Consider the following 19,493-nt stretch of genomic DNA (forward strand, 5'->3'; position numbering starts at 1 on the left):
CTAGATGTTCTATCCATTGATGAGAGTGGTGTATTGAAGTCTCCAACTATTATTGTAGAGGTATCTATTTCTCCTTTCAGTGATCGCAGTGTTTGCCTCATGAATTTTGGGGCATTCTGGTTTGGTGCATAAATATTTATGACTGTTATGTTTTCTTGATGAATTGACCCTTTTATTAATATATAGTGTCCTTCTTTGTCTCTTTTAATTGTTTTGCTTTTGAAGTCTAACTTGTCTGATATTAATATAGCTACTCCCGCTTTTTTCTGGTTGTTGTTAGCATGAAATGTTTTTTTCCAACCTTTCACTTTCAGTCTGTGTTTGTCCTTGTGTCTAAAGTGAGTTTCTTGTAGACAGCATATAGATGGGTCCTGTTTTTTAATCCATTCTGCCAGTCTGTGTCTTTTTATTCGGGAGTTTAATCCATTTACATTTAGTGTTATTACTGTAAGGGCAGTACTTTCTACTACCATTTTGTTTTTTGGAATTTATATGTCATATCTTATTTTTTCCTGTCCTTTTACCTTTCCTGATAATCTTCATTTCTGCACTCTTCTCCAACTCTCTCTCTCCTGTCTTTTCCTATCAGCCTGTAGCACTCCCTTTAGTATTTCTTGTAGTGCTGGTCTCTTATTCACAAACTCTCTCAGTGTCTGTTTGTATGAAAATGTTTTAATCTCTCCCTCATTTTTGAAGGAAAGTTTTGCAGGATATAGAATTCTTGGTTGGCAGTTTTTCTCTTTCAGTATCTTAAATATATCATGCCACTGTCTTCTTGCCTCCATGGTTTCTGCAGAGAAATCTGTACATAGTCTTATTGACTTTCCCTTGTACGTGATGGATTGCCTTTCTCTTGCTGCTTTCAGAATCCTCTCTTTGTCTTTGACATTGGACAATCTGACCAGTAAGTGTCTTGGAGTAGGTCTATTGGGATCTATTCTATTTGGAGTACGTTGTACTTCTTGAATCTCTAATTTTCTGTCTTTTATAAGAGTTGGGAAATTTTCAGTGAATATGTCTTCTATTACTCTTTCTGCCCCTTTTCCCCTCTCTTCTCCTTCTGGGATACCCATAACACGTATATTTGTGCGTTTCATGTTGTCACTCAGCTCCCGAAGACCCTGCTCATATTTTTCCATTTTTTTCACCATCTGTTCTTTTGTGTATATGAATTCGAATGACCTGTCTTCCAGTTCACTGATCCTTTCTTCTGCCTGTTCAAATCTACTGTTGTGTCCCTCCATTGTGTTTTTCATCTCCTCCATTGTGGCCTTCATTCCCATGAGTTCTGCCATTTGTTTTTTTAAGTTTATGAATTCTTCTTTATGGTCAGCCAGTGTCTTCTTTATATCCTTCAGCTCTTTTGCTATATCTTCCTTCATTTCATCAAATTTATTTAGCATTAGTTGCCTCCACTCCTGTGTCTCAGCTGAGCTATTAGTTTGTTCCTTTGGCTGGTCCATGTTTTCGTGTTTCCTGGTATGGCTTGTTATCTTAAGTTGTCTAGGCATCTGATTCTCTTGATTAGTTTATTTTGGAGCTTGTTTTCTGTCTTTTACTTAGTGGTTTTCTTGTTGGTTGGCTTTGTTTTCTGGCCTCTGTTATTCAGTTCAACTTATTCTAGACCTCTAACTTAGGTTCTATTTAGTTGATCAGATTTTTTCCCGTCTTGTTTTTTCTGTTTCTTGCTCTGCCTCTATGTAACCTTTTTGTGAGTGGGTCTCCTCAGATGTGGTCGACCCTAGTCAGATTTTCCCAGTCTAGTGAGGCCCAGGTCTCATTGGGAGGGTGTGGAGTTTTCCTGAGAATGAGACCCTCCTATGAGGCCTTTAGAATCGGTGCTTTTCCTCTCCTGTCCAGCAGGTGGCACTGGCCAGCCAGCAGCTCCCCCACCAGTGTAAGGAGATAGGGAGCCTTTAGTTCTCCTGGTGACTCTGATCCTGTCAGGGGCGTGGCTGACTGAAGCTGGAATCTGAATTCCAGCCCCTGGGGTCTGAATTCCCAGAAGGAGGACTGCCAGTTGAGCTGGGCCTCCCTCCACTCTCCCAATCCTCAGAATTCCAGTTGTCTCTCAGGGGCACTATTCCCTTCTCCTCTCTCCTCTTTTGGGCCTCTCCAGGTAGATTCCTTGGTCAGCCTGAGTTGCCAATTAAAGACGGGGGTGGAGGCCTTCAGTAGTGAATACGGAATTCAAAGACACTGTAGGTACTCTGTCTCCCCTCAAGCCCAGCCTAGTTCCTCAACCTGGGCTTTCCGATAGAAAATAACCACATATATTACTTTTAGATTTAAAAAAAAAAAAAAAAAGTAGCAAAGAAATCAAGAAAAAGAAAAAAGGAAAAAAAAAAAGAGTCTCTTTTAAACGTTTTTCCCCAGCCTGGAAGTTTTGTCAGTGTCAGAATAGAGCATTTAAAGATATGCTTTGGGCTATTGTCTGATAATTACTCTCCAGCTGCTTCAGTTCCACCCCTGCCGGGGGCTATTGAAATGCAAAAAGATAACGGATGGGCAAGAAGCCAGAAGGGACAAAATGTAAGGGAAAAAAAAATGGCTTTTTTGGAGTCTGGGAATGGGTGCCCGCTTTTACGTGCCCCCACTTCTTGGAGCCCAGCCCTTCTTTAGCACCCCAGCTCCCAAAGTTAGTTAATTAATTTGTTAATTAATTCTGCAGTTGAGGCTGGTTTGAGCCTCCCTTCTTGCCCTCAGCAGATTGCTGTTTTTTGGTTTTTTTTTTTCCCCCTTTCAGGGAGCTGGCAGCAAGACAGTCTGTGAGGTCTGGGTGGGGAGGGGTGCCAGACCCCTGGTCCGGGAAACTTACAATGTTCGCTGCGATCTCCGCTTTTCCTCCAATTCCAAACTTGTGTCCAATGTGTGACTGGTTACTGGAGATCCTGAAAACACTGTTTCATATAGTTCTTGGGTAACTGCCAGCTGCTCTACGGGAGAGACGAAATTCTGCTCCTCACCACTCCGCCATCTTGCTCCCAATACCCGGTAGTTCGTTATTGGGATTATAAGTAATGGTGCCTATTGAAGGTGAATATGATTGAAAGAGGTTGTCCAAAGTCATGTACCTCACCAATTAACACTAAAAATATAAATAAGTTCTTGCATGAAGTACTTCAAATGTATGACACTTGTACAGAGAGTTAATAATGGAGTGGTGTGGGAAAAACTACCTATTGCATGCTATGGACTGTAGTTAACAGTGATGCCTTACTAGTACCATGCCAATTCTAGAGGTAAATAATGGGCAGGGGATAAGAGATATGGGGTGTTTGGGGTTTTCTCTTTTGTGTGACTGTATCTGTTATTTTTCTCTTTGGAAAAATTAAAATTGTCTAAAATTGAGAGTGATGATCATTATACAACTAAGTGAGGATACTATGAGACTTTGTATACTTTGGATAGAATAGATGGTATGTAAATATATCTTAACAAAAACTGCAGATTCAAAAGAATAAATAAATAAACAGAAAGATACAAGTGCTTGGGTTTTCTATAGGGTTTTCATACTGCTGTATGAGCTTACAACCTAGGCCCTAATTTTCTTAGAAGCATTTTCTAAACGAGACCTTAAAATGTTTAAGGTATACCTATTCAATGTTGGTAGGGAAGTAGACTGGTGAAGCGCCTCTGGAGGGTAATATAGCAAATATAGGCTAAATATAGGGTTGCCATAGGACTAGGCAATCCCATTACTAGGAAGAACTGAAAGCAGGGACACGAATAGACATTTGCACACTGAGAATTTATGGTGGTGTTATTCATGATAGCCAATGGATGGAGGTGCCCAAAGGGTCCATCAAGTTATGAGCAGAAGGGCCAAGCTGTGATGTATACATAAGACGGAATATTGTGCAACTACTGAAAGAAATGAAGTCATGAAGCATGCAATAAAGTGAATGAACCTTGAGGACATTATGTTGTGCAAAGTAAGCCAGAAACAAAAGCACAAACATTTTAAGGTCTTGTTTAGAAAATGCTTCTAAGAAAATTAGGGCCTAGGTTGTAAGCTCATACAGCAGTCACATTTTTTTCCTGAATTTTAAGTGTTATTTCTTAATTCAAAGATGCTGTGCTCTTTGTGTATAATTTGGTATTTCCCTGGATCTGTGGGTGCCTGTGTGACACCTAAGACTCAGAGTCAGAATTATGCAGCTCTGAAAGTCAGCATTACTCCATACAGTAACTGTTAAAGAAGCCAAAAAAGAGATCAGACTTCAATTAGAGATACAAATGAAGCTGGTCAGGTTGGGACTAAGGTAAACCAGAATACAGGGTAAAGGGTGATACTCTCTGTATTTTAAAATTTCAACCTCTGTGTTAGACCAAGGAAAAGATGTTTATGTTGTCCAAAATTTAAATTTTCTGTAGTACACTATCTAACTTAACCTGTCTGGTCAGTTTAATTAAACAACGTAAATACATAGAGCCTAGAATAGGGAATGAGTTCTGCTGATTCTGTATAGCTTAATGTAATACTCTGATACATTCCAGAGTATTTGAGCAGATAATAAAAAAGTATTTGCAAAGTCCCTTGAGGGAGAGGAGAAAAAATATGGAACTATTAAATTTCGCCACCTGGGAAATTCCTGATACTCTCTCGAGCATTGGGGACTCCCGATTTAATAAGCCAACCTCTTGATCTTGAGGCTGTCCTTTATGAAACATTTCATTAATGGTGAAGCTAAGCATCCTTATAAGCATGCCTAAAAGTTACCCCTAGAGAACCTCTTTTGTTGCTCAAATGTGGCCTTTCTTTCTATAAACCAAACTCTGCAAATAAACTCATGACTTTCAGGAGTGTAAGTCTCCCTGGCATTTGAGGACAACTCCCAGGGATGAGCCTGGCCCTGGCATCGTGGGATTGACAATGCCTTCTTGATGAAAAGGGGGAAAAGAAATGTAATAAAATAAGGTTTCAGCAGCTAAGAGATTTCAAATAGAGTCGAGAAGTCTTCCTGGAGGTTACCCTTAAGCAAGCTTCAGCCATATATTGCAGTTGCCACATTATGCCAAACCCCAACCAACTGTATTCCTGAAAACCCTATAGAAAACCCAAGGCTCTATCTAAGACTCTATAAAAGTTTTACTTAAGTTTATTTTTTAGAAACTTAAAACCTCCAGATTGTCCCTATGCCAGATAAGCCCTGAAACTTAGAGGTACCAGTCTCTCCCAGAACATCACCCAGTTGCATTCCCCTACCCAATAATGTCAACAATCCTTTTCAACATGAAGAAGTTAGAATAGTCATTGACCAAATATCCCTGAAGATTGAGAGAACGATCAAATGAGAGGAAGGATGTGTAATAGAGACATTAGGATTCAACAAATGATTATGACTACGGAATCCTTATATAGATATTTCTTTTTAGTTTCTAGAGTATTACCACAATCAGATGGAAATACCTGAAACTGAAGAACTGTAACCAATACTACACTTTGAAATTTGCTCTATAACTACTTGTCAAACTGTACTTTGAAATTTATCATTTTTCTGCATATGTGTTACATGTCACAATAAGAAATGTTTTTTTTAAAAAAAAGCCAACATAATATTTCCCAGGAAATAGGACTCTCACTGAAATCAAGAGGAACTTAAAAACCAATGCAATTACAAAAGAGAAAGAAGTTAGATTATAAATAATTGGAATATGGGAGCTTAAATTATCAGATTTTATAGATATGATTGAATTCCTATAAACTTAAAAAGAATCCATTGAAAAACTCCTATAAAATAAGAATATTCAGTAAACAAAATTTGTATCAAGTCTTTAAATGTACAAGCAACTATCAGTTATAGAAGCAATATGTATATATGTATGTATATATGTATATAGTCCAGGAATAAACTAGATCTATAAAGAAAAAACTTTAAAATGCTTCTGAGAATCGCAAATGGAAAGGAATACCATATTCTTTGATTAAGAATATTCAACATCCTAAAATGTTAACATGATACAAATAAAGTTTAACATGGTCCAAATAAAATCACTGGTAGGAACCTTTGAAGAGGAGGATATCAAGACAAGCTGAATATGACATTCATATGGAAAATGAAACAAGCAAAAATTAATAGGAAAAATCTGAAAATGAAGGTTGATAAGAGGTAGCCCTCCCAGATGTTAAAATTTATTATAAAGCCTAACTAGTTAAAATGTATCATAAAGCTTCTCTTATAAAAAGGCAGGTGGAACAGAAGAGAAAGCCCAGAAACTGTTGTAAACCATGATGCGAGCATTGGAGAAAAGATGGTATATTTAAATAAGTGGTGTTGGGACAAATAATTATGATTTTGTTTAATGGTTTTATAAATGATTACAAATGGATTAAAATTTTAAAAGTGAAAAAAAACTTAAAAGTATTAGAAGAAATCATGGTTTGATAATTGCCTTTATATACTCTCTTTGGAGAATGCTTCTTGAAGTATCACACTAAACTCAAAACTCAGAAAGAATTGAAAAAATTAAAAAATTTTGCCTTCCATAAAACACTATAATTGCTGTCAAAATAAAAATAACAAGTGGTGAAAAATTAAGATAGACACCCTAGACAAATATAATTTCCCTAATATATAAAGAACACCTATAAATCATTAAGAAAAATATAAAAGTTGACAAAGGAAATACAAATATCTCATAAATTTGGTGCTCAACTTCATTTATTATAAGAGAAATGAAACTTAAAAATACACTGAAAAAATAAACCATGCCAGAATACCAGATTGGTGTTTTGCTAAGAATATGGATAAATAGGTATTGTTATAAGTTCTTTGTGGAGGTATAAATTGGTACTATCTTGGGGAGAGGGGTAGAATTAAGTAACAGGTATCAAAATTACAACTATGTATAGCCTTTGATCCAGCAATCTTACTTCTAGGAGTATATCCTAGAGATGCAAAACTGACATACATGCACCATTATTTATTTTGTCCTTGCTTGAACTAGCAAAAGATTGAAAACTGTCCAGACATCTATCTCACCTGCTCTCAGGTCACAAAGCCATACACCAGGCACAGAGTTCTGTCCATCAGAGCTAGGGTTTTCTTTTTCTTATGCACATATAGCCGTGGTTTCCCAGAAGTGAGAACATAAAGGCACTTGTGAAGCAACCCTAGTTTCTTCACATTTTTTTCCAATCCATTTCAGTTGTCTTGCCCATACATAATTTAATTGGATTTTACCCAAATTATTTTTATGAAGTCCTTCCAGAGCATTTCTAACTCAGTTTAATAAAATAGAATCACTCTTTCTGCACTCAAATTTCATCAGTTTATGTAATAATTAAATACATTATGTAATTAAACTGTTCTAGCAAATATATACATGTTTAGGAATAAATAGAACTGCTCTTGGCATCAGCTCAACTGGTATGTGAAGTTGTGCTCTGGCATAATGAAAAGTAGCCTGCCTGCTGCAAGCATTCACTGTGCCTAAGATAACAATTGGTATACCAAAAGTTCATTGGAGAGCTCTGGTTAATCCAGCAAGCTATTTAACTGAAGGTCATTTAGGAGAGCTTCTATTGCATATTGATAAAAAGTAAAGAGCACCCCATTATGTTCCAGAATAAATAAAATCATATAAATCCTAATAAAAAATGATTTGCTAATATCTTCACATTTTTATGTTATGACTGCTTTGTCTTTTATTTATGACTTTCATATGAGCCAATGTTCTTTCCAATATGTTGCAGGCTTTGGTCAAAGAGTTACAAAATGATGTTCATGTGATAAGGCGAAAAATTAGAGAGCTTAAAAAAATACAGAAAAACAAGACTGGTTATAAAACCTCAACCCATAAAGCCCAGACCTTGGCAGCATCTATCCTGAATATTTCACAGTCAGATCTAGAGGAAATATTGGACACAGAAGATGAAGTGGTAAGATCACGTAAGCACTTATTAATAAAGGGATTTTTATATATTGAATTAAAATACATACCTTATTTGCTGTATAATTCTTAGAATTTCATCTTTAATATAAAATTAATGAAGATTATTAATGTAGCAGTCAAATATATGTCAAATATTACCCTACCCAAAACAACTTTAGAGAAATTTAACTGTGTAATATAGAAATAAGCCAGCACATATAACTTTTTAAAGCTGTTTGTTTTTTTAAGTCAGTTGTCCTTTCCTGTCTCCTCCATTTTCTTTAATTTAGTTAATTATATTGTATATCTTGTAAGCTAGTATTTATAATTAAGCTGGTTTGAATGGATTTAGTGAAATTGAGTAACCATCGATTTGAGGATTTTTCCTTCTCTGAGTGATAAAATAAGTGGTAAATTTATTGTTTTTCCTGGCTAAGTTCAAAATTATTGTTGATCAAGTTAAAGAAAAAGATATTTACTCCTTTAAATTGGGTAAAATGCTATTATCCTCTATGAATGAATTAATATGCATATATGCATGTTTTCCATAGCAGTTTAGCACCTCCTGGGGAAAGGCTCTGAGTTTTTTGCTTAGTTACTACTTCATGAACAGCAGAATCTCATCCTATGCAGTCTTTTGAGAAAACCGGCGGTTACTCAATCCTGTTCTACTATTAAGCCTCTGAACTTTAATTCATGAATATTTGATTTTTTTATTGCTTTAAAAGATTAAAGAGATAATGGCACTAGTAGCTTCTCAATAAATATTTGTTGACTGAATAAATAAAATGAAAGAATTACGTGTTTGTGTGAGAACATGCTCCAACGCTTCATCAGTTCCTCAGGGGTTATGGAGTAGAGCAGATCCACAACTGCCAAGAACTTTTAGAATAGAGATCAAGGAATCCTACAGAGATTATTTTCATCCTATATTGATGAATTAACAATTCCCTATTTTCAGAGCCTATGCCACCTGTGACTTTCTACCAAATTCTGAACTCCACAGTAAAAGAGCATTTGCAAATATAGTATCATATATAAGACACACAGGAGAGAATAGTACCTTGACAAGGGTGTTAATTATGCCTTATTATAGATACTTACTTTAAATTTGTTGATGGTAACAAAAAATTAAGATTGGGGGCCTCCACTATTGCCACAGAATTTTTAAAGCAGTAGATTTAGCAAAATCCTGTGCCTGTGCGTACATGCACCAGCATGCACAAATTTATATACACAAACATGTGTACATATTCTGGAACACAGGGCCACTGCCTTTGTGCAGTTCTAAAAAGATGTCCTGTCTGGGCCTCACAAATTAGGAAAAAGCACCCTCTCTGAATGGGCAAATTACAAAAAGTTGTTCCCTTTTATTTATGAATTAGAAAGGGATCTCCTTTATAGTCCCAGAGTAAATGGGCATTTCTTTGAACAAACAACTCCCCGACCTGTGGGCAGATGCCGTCTGGCATCAGAGTACATGCTACTGCACAACCTTAAATGGTGGCACTGCTGGAAGAAAAAGTACTCAGGTGGAAATACACTGTTTTGAAAAGAATTAATGCACCTTGATATATTTGCTACATTTAATTACAGACCAGAGATCATTGAGACAGATCCCTGCATCTTTCAGAGGTCTAAAGAGTTGAGTAACTTGCCCAGACCACCTGACTTATGTTCTTTAACTTACATTAAACTGTAGTAAATTCATGTCAAATGCTGTAATAGCCTATGTAAAATGCCTAGCATGATGCCTGCCATGCAGTAGATTTCAACTCATGTTAGTTTCTCAAACCCTTCCTTTTTTGAAAACTACATTTTTTTTTGTAAATTGAATCATTTCTAAGTGAATCATCAACTATATGTGGGAATGTATTATAATTTCAAATGTTTCATCTTGATAATGGATGGGTTGAAAATGTTTAGTGAATTAAAGCGCTTTAAGTTGGAGTATCTCTTTTCCTATCAGTAATCTATTGGATATTTTAAAGAAACAACATTTAAGTACACCACAATCATGCCACATTCTATTATGTTAGTAATTGTTGCAATTACCCCTTAGTTGCCTGTTGACAAGTCAGATTTTTGGGTATAAGGTTTTATGTTATCTCATAAGGGTCACATGAACTATTCTTTTATACAAGTCCATCTTATTTTTTATTTTATTTTGATTGCTCTCTCCCCAACCTCAGCCCCAACTTGAGCTCCACTGTGAAGGCAGAAATAAAATATTCCTGAATTATATTGTCAATTACAGAAATACAGCTTTATCTTCCACATGTGTGTAAATATTTATAAATTAAATATTATAAAGCATGGATTTTAATATTCCTACTTTGAGGGGACAGGCTGCTCTTTGTTGAATCCAATTCTACCAATATCCCTCTAGATTTACTCAGTATCTAATAATATGATCAAATCATATAAAAGCTATTAACACTGGTGTTTTTATTTCTTCTTTTAGGAAACTGAAAGGGCAAAGATAGATGCTGAAAATGACAAGGAGTGGTGGTTGTACATTCAGAAACTTCTTGAAGGACAGGTATTTAATTTTTCTACTTCATATATTAAAACTTCCAGATAAAAACTCCAAGCCTTACATTTTTCTTTTCGTAGACACACATTACTTACTTCAGTTAGGTAAAGAAGTATAGAAGTATTCCAAAAGGTAGACAGGAATGTTAACGCACTATTTGTACTTTTGGACTTAACAAGTGAAACAAATGCCTTGGGAAAGAGCCAACATGGGTCCTAGCAAATGCATTAATTAAATTATTGAGTCAGCCTCTATGCTTGCTAGACTGAAAAGGATCTATTCTCTCAGACCTCTTAGGGAAAGGGATTCTTTATTATGTGTCTTTAGAGTTAGTAGTTGATATGGACACCTGAAGAGTTCATTGGTTTCAGTGACCTTTTACTGTGGACCTGTTTCCAGTCAATTCATGTTTTCCTCACAGCCAGACAGCTGTTTATTACTGTGTCTTCCCACATTCTCTACAATATTTTCTACCGAGACCTCGAGCAGCTTGTTAGTGGGAAGTAAATATTGATTTGGCATCCTGTCAATGCAGAAAGAATGAAAAAATTTCCACCAGAGGCCCCTCAAACATTTTCCTATCGACATTTTCGGAGCCGAGTGGAAAGCTGCATAGAGGATGACAAGGCCAAGACAAGCAGAAATCCCTTAGGGGTCTATTGAGACTGCTGCTGTGACCTGTGTGATACTTTTTCTTCCCTTTCAAGTATTTTTTTAATACACATATAGTCTGCTGGGATGTGCCCCTCTTGTAAGTGATCAAGGGCAGTTTATTGGCAGGTGAGAGCCCTGCTTTTCTAGTCATAGTTGCTTTTGTTTTGGCATCACTGATAGCATGTAAGGTATTCTAAAACTTTTTCATTATACTTCTTCCTACTCATCCTAATTGTTTATTTTAAAAATGAACTGAGATAAATAAAAGCTAAATCATATTTGTCAAAATAGCAAAAATATGATTGTCTTGTGATTTGGGGGAACTCATTGTAAATGCCTCTGTGTAAAGATTTAAAATAGCTGTTATTTAAATGCAGTCTCTGTGCCTTTGGTAAAGCTAAGAATAAGTGAATAGTATATGAGCTCTTCATATTCTTACTATCAGTACATATTTTTGAAACACCGTCCAGAATCACTTCAATAATAATAGAAGGTGATTGGCATTCTTTTGCTTAGTTATTTAAGGGCTGACATGCAGGTGCTAGATAAAGCCTTTTATAGTGACAACTTACTTTTGAGAAGAAAGACCATTTCTTAATCAGGTTTGCTCAGCACCCAACCTGGTGCCTGGCACATCAATTCAGTTGTGATTAAGGTATAGGTTGCTTTTAAGCTTGAAAATGATAAAAATATAAATAAACTTTTTAATGAATTTTTAATGTTCAAATTGTAAATATGGCCTTCTATTTCTTTTATTTTGAAATGTTATCAATTATGAACATAAAAATAAATCCATATGTGTAAATATTTAGTAAATATGACTAAAGCTATACTGACACTGGAACTGTTTTGTTGGCTAACACTTGTAGAGGTTAGCTAGAGTTAGTGTAAAAAAATCCTGTTGAAAATGGCATCAGACCGCTTAATGCTACAGTTTGATATAGTGCCTTTCTGTGCCACAGAGCCTGGACTCTGGAATATAATTGCCTGGTAGTATTGATTTAATTGCCTAGGTTTATTTGTGGGCTCCTAATTATTGACTGGAGGTAAATTTAATGGAGCAGCCTTTATGAACACTGGGAAACCGCTGCTATTTCTGTTATACATAATGAACTGCATCATGTGCCTTTAGATCATTTTTCAAGCTAATTTTATTCCACTGTGACAGTATGATAACATTTAAAAAGTCAAAGACTTTTTATTTTTATTACTGACATAGGTGGTTTTGCTGTTGTCTTTGAATTTTGTGAGAAAAAAGTAGGGATGTCATTGGTTGCACTTGAATGTCACTTTATAATTATGCCCAAGAGAAAAATCTATAAAATAGGAAACATCTCTTTTTTTAACCTCCTTTCCTTCTCTCTCAATTTCAGCAATTATATTTGTCCTGAATGTTAGGAAAGGTTTTCTTTGCCCACCCATTGTTTTTTTTTGAGTCTAAGCTATGCTCATGGGATTGTATGGGCAAAAGTGTAAAAATGTCCATTCATACATTTTGTTTAGTTTATGGCATACAGCTCATTATATCCGAGTTTACATGATCATCAACCTCTGGAACAATTAAGCTCATTTCATAAAATTAACATGCTGATTAGTTCAATATTGATATCTTATTATTAAAATAATTTGATGATAATATTACAGGAAAACTTCCATTTGATGTCCACCTCCTGCTTTAGGTGCCGTGTGTGATAGAACCTTGAGATTATACAGGTGAATCTGACCCTGTGGTTTTGCCTTTTGTTTAAGGACTGGACCACAGAATTGTTTTACGTTAAAGAACATTTTCTCTACATCCACTTTAATGAGATTTTATATTGATGAAATATTCATTACAAATTTAAAAGCTATTCTACCACAAGGCAATGTGGAACTACACAAAAATTTAAAAATAATAATAAAATAAAATATTGATATTAATATTAAAAATTAAATAAAAATTTGAAAAAACTACTGCAAGAAGAGCATAACTAAATTTTTAACTTACTTGCTTTCAATAGAGAATGCAAATATATATCCTCATTATTTCCAGTAGTGCTGATGCAACTGGTAATTTTATATATTTGATATTTATCAGTCTAACCTTTGTCCATACAGATTTCTAAGGAAAAAGAATCACATTCAGAAAAAATCTTTGCAAGAGCTAGTTTAATTTTTCTATGGAATAGCTACCTTCTAATTTCTTTGAGCACTTCATTTGTATTAATTCATTTCAAAAAATATCTTTCAAAAAAAAATTACAATTTATGGGAAAGACAAAAAAGCAAATTAATGGTTATAGTAGAATGTGAGAAACACCAAAGTGAGTTTTCTATAGTTTTGGGAGTGGGAAACAAAAAGAAAAAACAGCAGTAGGAAAAGTAGGCTGGGATGAAACTATAAAAACTTTGAAGTATGAAAGGGATGTGATCAGAATTGTGCTTTAGAAAGATACTCTGAGGTCAGCATTTAGGATGGATTGGAAGAAGAGACTGGGAGCAAAAAGGCAGTCTAAGCAAGGGGCAATGACACCTTTGATGTACCCCATCCATGGAAATACAAAGGAGGAGATAGATGTTACCCACATTTTAATCATTAAATAAATGGCAGTAACAAGATAAGATGAAGGGGGTCAGAAAGCAGAAACCAAAGATGACTGCAACAGAAACCTAAACAATGAGAAAGATGATGAGAACTTTTAAAAATTCTAGGGATCAAAAGAGGTAGAGCAGGTTTGGTAGGGAGATATTAAATAACAGTTGAAGCTGTAGAAAATTTAGTAGGTACATTTTGTTAACAATATTCAGGGATTCACAGTTTTTCATTAATTCAGCCCAGTTTTCTGTATGGCACTTCTCAGTTAAATCTAACCATTTGAGAATACATTTCAAAGGTCAGTCCACAGTTTCTCTCCTCGCAGCGGTGGTAGCACGAGAGCAGAGTATGAGTTTTGGCAACCAGAGCCATGGCAGGACAGGCATTTAGAAAGTTTCTTCCCTTCTGTGCTGGTTTGGATGTCTTATGTCCCTCAAATGCCATGTTCTTTAATGCAACTTATGGGGGCAGACATACTAGTGTTGATTAGGTTGGAATCTTTGGATAAGGTTGTTTCCATGGAGATGTGACCACCCAACTGTGGGTAATACCTTTGATTAGATTATTTCCATGGAGGTGTGGCCCCACCCATTCAGCGTGGGTCTTGATTGAAACACTGGAGTCCTATAAAAGAGCTTAGAGACAGAAGGAGCTCGCTGCTGCAGCCAAGAGAGACATTTTGGAGACAGCCATTGAAAGTAGACTTTTGCTAGTCCGGAGTTTACCTGGGAGAAACTGAGAGAATACCCCCAGACGCCTAGAGAGAAATGTCCTAGGAGAAAGCAGTTTTGAAACCAGAACCCCGGAGCAGATACCAGCCACGTGCCTTCTCAGCTGACAGAGATTTTCCAGACGCCACTGGTGCTCTTCAGTGAAGGTACCCTATTGTTGATGCCTTTGTTTGGACACTTTTATGGCCTTAGGACTATAACTTTGTAATCAAACAAACCCCCTTTATAAAATCCAATCCATATCTGGTGTTTTGTGTAACAGCAGCATTAGCAAACCAGGACACTCTCTTTGAGTATTGGTTGAAAGGAGTGCAGCCGAAACTATAATTAAAGGAAGCATTATGCTTCCAGAAAAATGTCAAGGAAAAGTATTGCAAGCAACAGTGGTAGCTGTTGGATCAGGGATCTAAAGGAAAGAGTGAAGACACTGAACCAGTTAGAGTGAAAAGTTGGAGATAAAGTTCTTCTCCCAGAATATGGAGGCACCAAAGTAGTTCTAGATGACAAAGATATTTCTTATTTAGAGATGGTGACAATCTTAGGAAGTATGGAGAGTGAAATCACTATTGACATGGCATCATGTTGAACTGCCCATTCCACTGAAGTTCTGAAATCTTACATCATATAAATAATTTCCATGTCCCTTTTATAATAAACTAATGATAATCCAGTGACTCTAAAAAAAAAAAAAAAGAATGCATTTCAAAAACTCTTACAACTCAACAATAAAAATACAAAAATACAAATAAAAAATGGGCAAACACTGATTAGACATCTCTCTAAGAAGATATACAAATGGTCAATAAGCACATGAGAAGATGCGCAACATCAATAGCCATTAGGGAAATGCAAATCAAAACCACATGAGGTACTACTTCGCATCTTCTAGGATTGCTCTATTCAAAAAGACAAACAATAACAAGTGGTGGAAAGGATATGGCAAAATTAGAATGCTCATATGTCTTTGATGAAAATGTAAAATGGTATAGCCATTATGAAATATTTTGGCAATTCCTGAAAAAGTTAAACATAGAATTACTTGTGACCCAGCAATTCCATGACTAAGTAAATAACCAAGAAAAATGAAAGCATATGTCCATACAAAAACTTGTACGTGAATGTTCATGGCAGCGTTATTCATATTAGCCAAAAAGTGGAATCAACCCGTGTCCATCACCAGATGAATGGATAAACAAAATGTGGCATATCCATACAATGGAATGTTATTTGGCCATAAAAAGGAATGAAGTACTGTTACATGCTACAACATGGATGAACCTTGAAAACATTAAGCTCAGTGAAAGGAGCCAATCTCAAAAGACCACATTTCATATGAAATGTCCAGAATAGGCAAATCCACACAGACAGAAAGTAAACAGTGATGCCTGGGGCTGAGGGGCTGGGGTTCAGGAAGGATAGAAAGTGGCTGCTGAGGATATGAGGGTTCTTCATGGGCTGATAAGAATGTTCTGGAATTAGATAGTGGTGATGGTTACACAACCTTGTGAATATACTAAAAATCATGAGTTATACACTTTAAAATGGTTAATTTTATGATATTTGAATTATATCTCAATTTTTTAAAAATGAATTCGTTAACATGGGGTATGTTGAAAAAAGAATACATTTCAAAGAAATTTAATAAAGCTCTTATGTCACATATTCTTTGTTCCCTACCATTAATAAAACTGCATTAAATGCATTTGAATTTGAATTTCTGTCTACTGGTCTTTAACTATGAATAAGTTAGATAAATTATTTTATTTCATAGTTAGTTTCCTTTCAGTTGCTACCTAATTATATATCCCTTTTTTTATACTTTAATTAATCTTACCTGTTAACATATCCAAACAAGAAGGAGTCATTTTTTCACTCCCTCCCCTCTAAGGATTACTGTTTATTTGGTCTGCCCATTATAATAAGCAAAATTATAATAAAGATCATTTAGTTTTGTTATCTAGATTTGACAATACCTTAGATGGTATTTTTTACTTGGGATTTTAGAAAGGCAGTAGAAAGAATTAGCTAAGATAAAACTGATCCTGTACTATAGAATTCATTTAAAAAAATATGAGTGCCTACTGTATGTCAAGTACTGTTTTAAGTTTGGGGGATATAGCAGCGAACAAAAGATAAAAGTTACTTTTCTGGGGATTGGGGCAGTAAACAAATAGTTACAATATATAAACTATGAATTTTACCAAACAGTTAACTTGAACAGAATTATGCACATATATATTAAAATATGTGTTTATCTGTAAAATAGTATGCCGTTACACCAAGTATGGCTCTTCACTAGGATATGTATAAAATTTCTTAACTAGGAATATCTAGGAAATGTGTCTTGATTTTGTTTTGTTGTTGCTTTACTCTTTGTTATTTGCTGATCTGTTTTCTGGGTCTCATTCAGTCCATGTTAGTCCACTTTTATATATCCTTTCTTGTGTTGGGTCCTTATAAAATATACTGTGATTCTGCCTTCACATTTTTCAGAACTGGAAGTACAGACTTTGATCAGTGTTTCTTAGCTTTAAATAGTTCTGTTCCCATTAGTTGCTTCAGATCTTGCAGATGCTGAAATTTAAAATGGTTCACTTTCCCCAGTGTCCACTCTGCAAATATGCTTACTTCCCACAGAATGCCTTGCAGTATAGCAGTGGGAAGGGTTTTATAAATCTTCCTGGCTTTTGTAAATAGTGTAATTTCCTGCCTGAAGGTTAACTGAAAGTTTTCCTCACAACTCTGAAAACATTTACTCTCTGCTTGCTTCCTATGTTGCACTTAGAATAACATATGCACGTATAAACACACACATTCACACACATGTATAATCACACACTCTCTATCACACTATAAACCTAACATATCAGTCACCCACACAGAGTTACTCCTCAATTCCTTGCATAAATAGTCAGAGTAGAAAAATTCTCCACTCAGAGCCCTGCTGGGATTTTTTTTTTTAAACAATTTCAAGCCTACTTTCATGTTATCAGAAAAAAAGACCTAAGTGGTTAAGGTTAAAATAACTAGACTATCCTTTAAATAAAATAACTAAATGTGATTTGAATCTCCATTATCAGTGCTTTCTTGTGGCTCTATCCTCTTTTTTCTCAGTCATTCTCAGTCATTTTAGTAGTTTTCTTTGTGGAGTTTTATGTCCTCTAATACGTATCCTTGTGCTTTAAGAAAACAAAGAAATTTATAACTAGTATTGTAAAATTAAGTCTTAACCATATATAAAATAAAATATTCCTATCTGGAAGTTTTTTATGAATAGTTCATTCAATTGCTATATATATTTGAAATTAGTAATGCTATTCAATTCAGTTGCATTCAGTGGAATTCTGATGAATTCAGTGCTATTCACTTCAACAAACTTTTATTGAGTGCCATTATCTGTAAGTGCGGTAGTCAACTGGGAGACAAATAGGACAGTTCAAGTCCTCAAAATACTTAAAAATCTAAAGTTGGGTTTAGAGGTAGTATATGGGGACCACAGGCAATAATGCTTTCCATTATGATTTCAGTGGTGTAATTCACAGAGTTAACCGTATCTCCGTATTTCCAGACGTTGGTAAGCTCCTAATAGTGTAGACAAATTCTTCCTTCTGGATAGATAAGTTCCTTGAGGGCACAAGTCAGTAATCATTTATCTCCTATAATGTTCTAAAGGAAAGCAAACAGTCAGTAAATCATGCCCTAAAATTATGGATTACTTAGAGGACCAATATAGAATAAGTTTATTCCAATTCTTGCACCTTGAAGCCCAGCCTTTGTCACCTCCTTCTGTTTTTTGTAACATTCTAGGGATATCAGCAAGCACAGCATTCACCTGGATTTAGAACTAGGTTTTGCCCTGGCCTGCAGACAACAGAATGAAGTATATGAAAGGAAACACAATGAGGTAGTGGAATCAAAACACCATACATCATTTCATTATAAATTATCTAAGCCAACCATTCTTCCTGAGTGTGTTTGCTTCACAGAATGATAGAGAATTCAGTAACGGCTGAAGAAGTCCATTTTTAGCTTTGTATGGCTAAGATTCTTAGTCAGTTTTTCTTTATACTGACCAAAACTATCTCCCTCCAGTAACCTGCAATGGTTTATAGTCAAAAGACTAGATTTGTGTCCTGTCTCACTCTAGCATGAGACGTATTTAGCTTAAGGCAAGTCACTAAAACCTCTTTAACTCAGTGTCTCCAACTGTAAAATAGGAAAAATTCCACATCACAGATTTGGAATGCTAATTAAATAAAATAATGCATGTAAAATGTTTTATCACTTATGAAAGGGTTTTCATTCTAGTGATTTGCCATGTTTAGTTATTAATTTTTTGTTAATTTATTTTAAAAGCACCTATTTTGGCAAGACTTGGAACTAGTCACAGAAGATGGCTAGCCCATTGCCTGGCCCATATAGGCATGCAATCAGTATTTGTTAAATAAATGAATTAATATAATTCCCAAGTATGTGTAAGCCATCATGTCCATTCTTCCAGATTCTGGGGTGAATTATATTTAAATCGACAGTTACACAATGGTAAACAGAGCACTGACTAATTCAAATTCTCTTTTGGCTTTTTCAGAGGAGCTTTATTTTTCCTTCCTTTACCATTAAGATTCTACCTGCTAAATACTTTTATATCAATTAAGCTGTTCATTTTCCTGACTTCAAAGCTCAAATCCACATGATCCACATTTTTGTTCATAACATGTCACTCTGCACCCCAGAATAATTTGTTTAATGCACACTTAAGAAGCAACTCCAGCTTACTTGTTACAGAAGACTGTAAACTCTCAAAGGGTTTTCTGTGTTGTGTATATGCTCCTAGTCCTCAAGGAGCACATGGGGAACAGGCATAATCCCTAATATAAATATACCTACACAGTTCCTGGCATTTGGGGAAGAAAGTTTGATCATATTAGGATAGACTGAATACCAGTATAAAGATGTATTGTTTGTCATAATATGTGCTGGCTTTGCCTAGAAGAAACTTCCAGGATGTCTGAAAAGGTCTTGCAGGGGTGGAGTGAGTTGGAGGTAGGAATTTGTCAGGCCTCATTTGAGGCCAGTGTCCAAGAAAGGTGACAGAACTCCAAGCTGATGGGGCATTCGGG

The 19,493-nt window shown here is 35.5% G+C and overlaps 1 protein-coding gene and 1 pseudogene across 1 annotated transcript in view; both read left to right on the plus strand.

The window, feature by feature from the left end:
- CNTLN (centlein) overlaps positions 1 to 19,493 on the plus strand; it is a 421,047-nt gene that overhangs the window by 386,283 nt on the left and 15,271 nt on the right. The window contains 2 exon segments of the mRNA XM_037797049.1: positions 7,700 to 7,885; positions 10,343 to 10,420. Coding sequence (XP_037652977.1) covers positions 7,700 to 7,885; positions 10,343 to 10,420 — 264 coding nt within the window.
- On the plus strand, positions 14,013 to 14,931 carry LOC119504671 (annotated as a pseudogene).

The sequence above is a fragment of the Choloepus didactylus genome, chromosome 10 (genome assembly GCF_015220235.1).
Source record: "Choloepus didactylus isolate mChoDid1 chromosome 10, mChoDid1.pri, whole genome shotgun sequence".
NCBI lineage: Eukaryota > Metazoa > Chordata > Mammalia > Pilosa > Megalonychidae > Choloepus > Choloepus didactylus.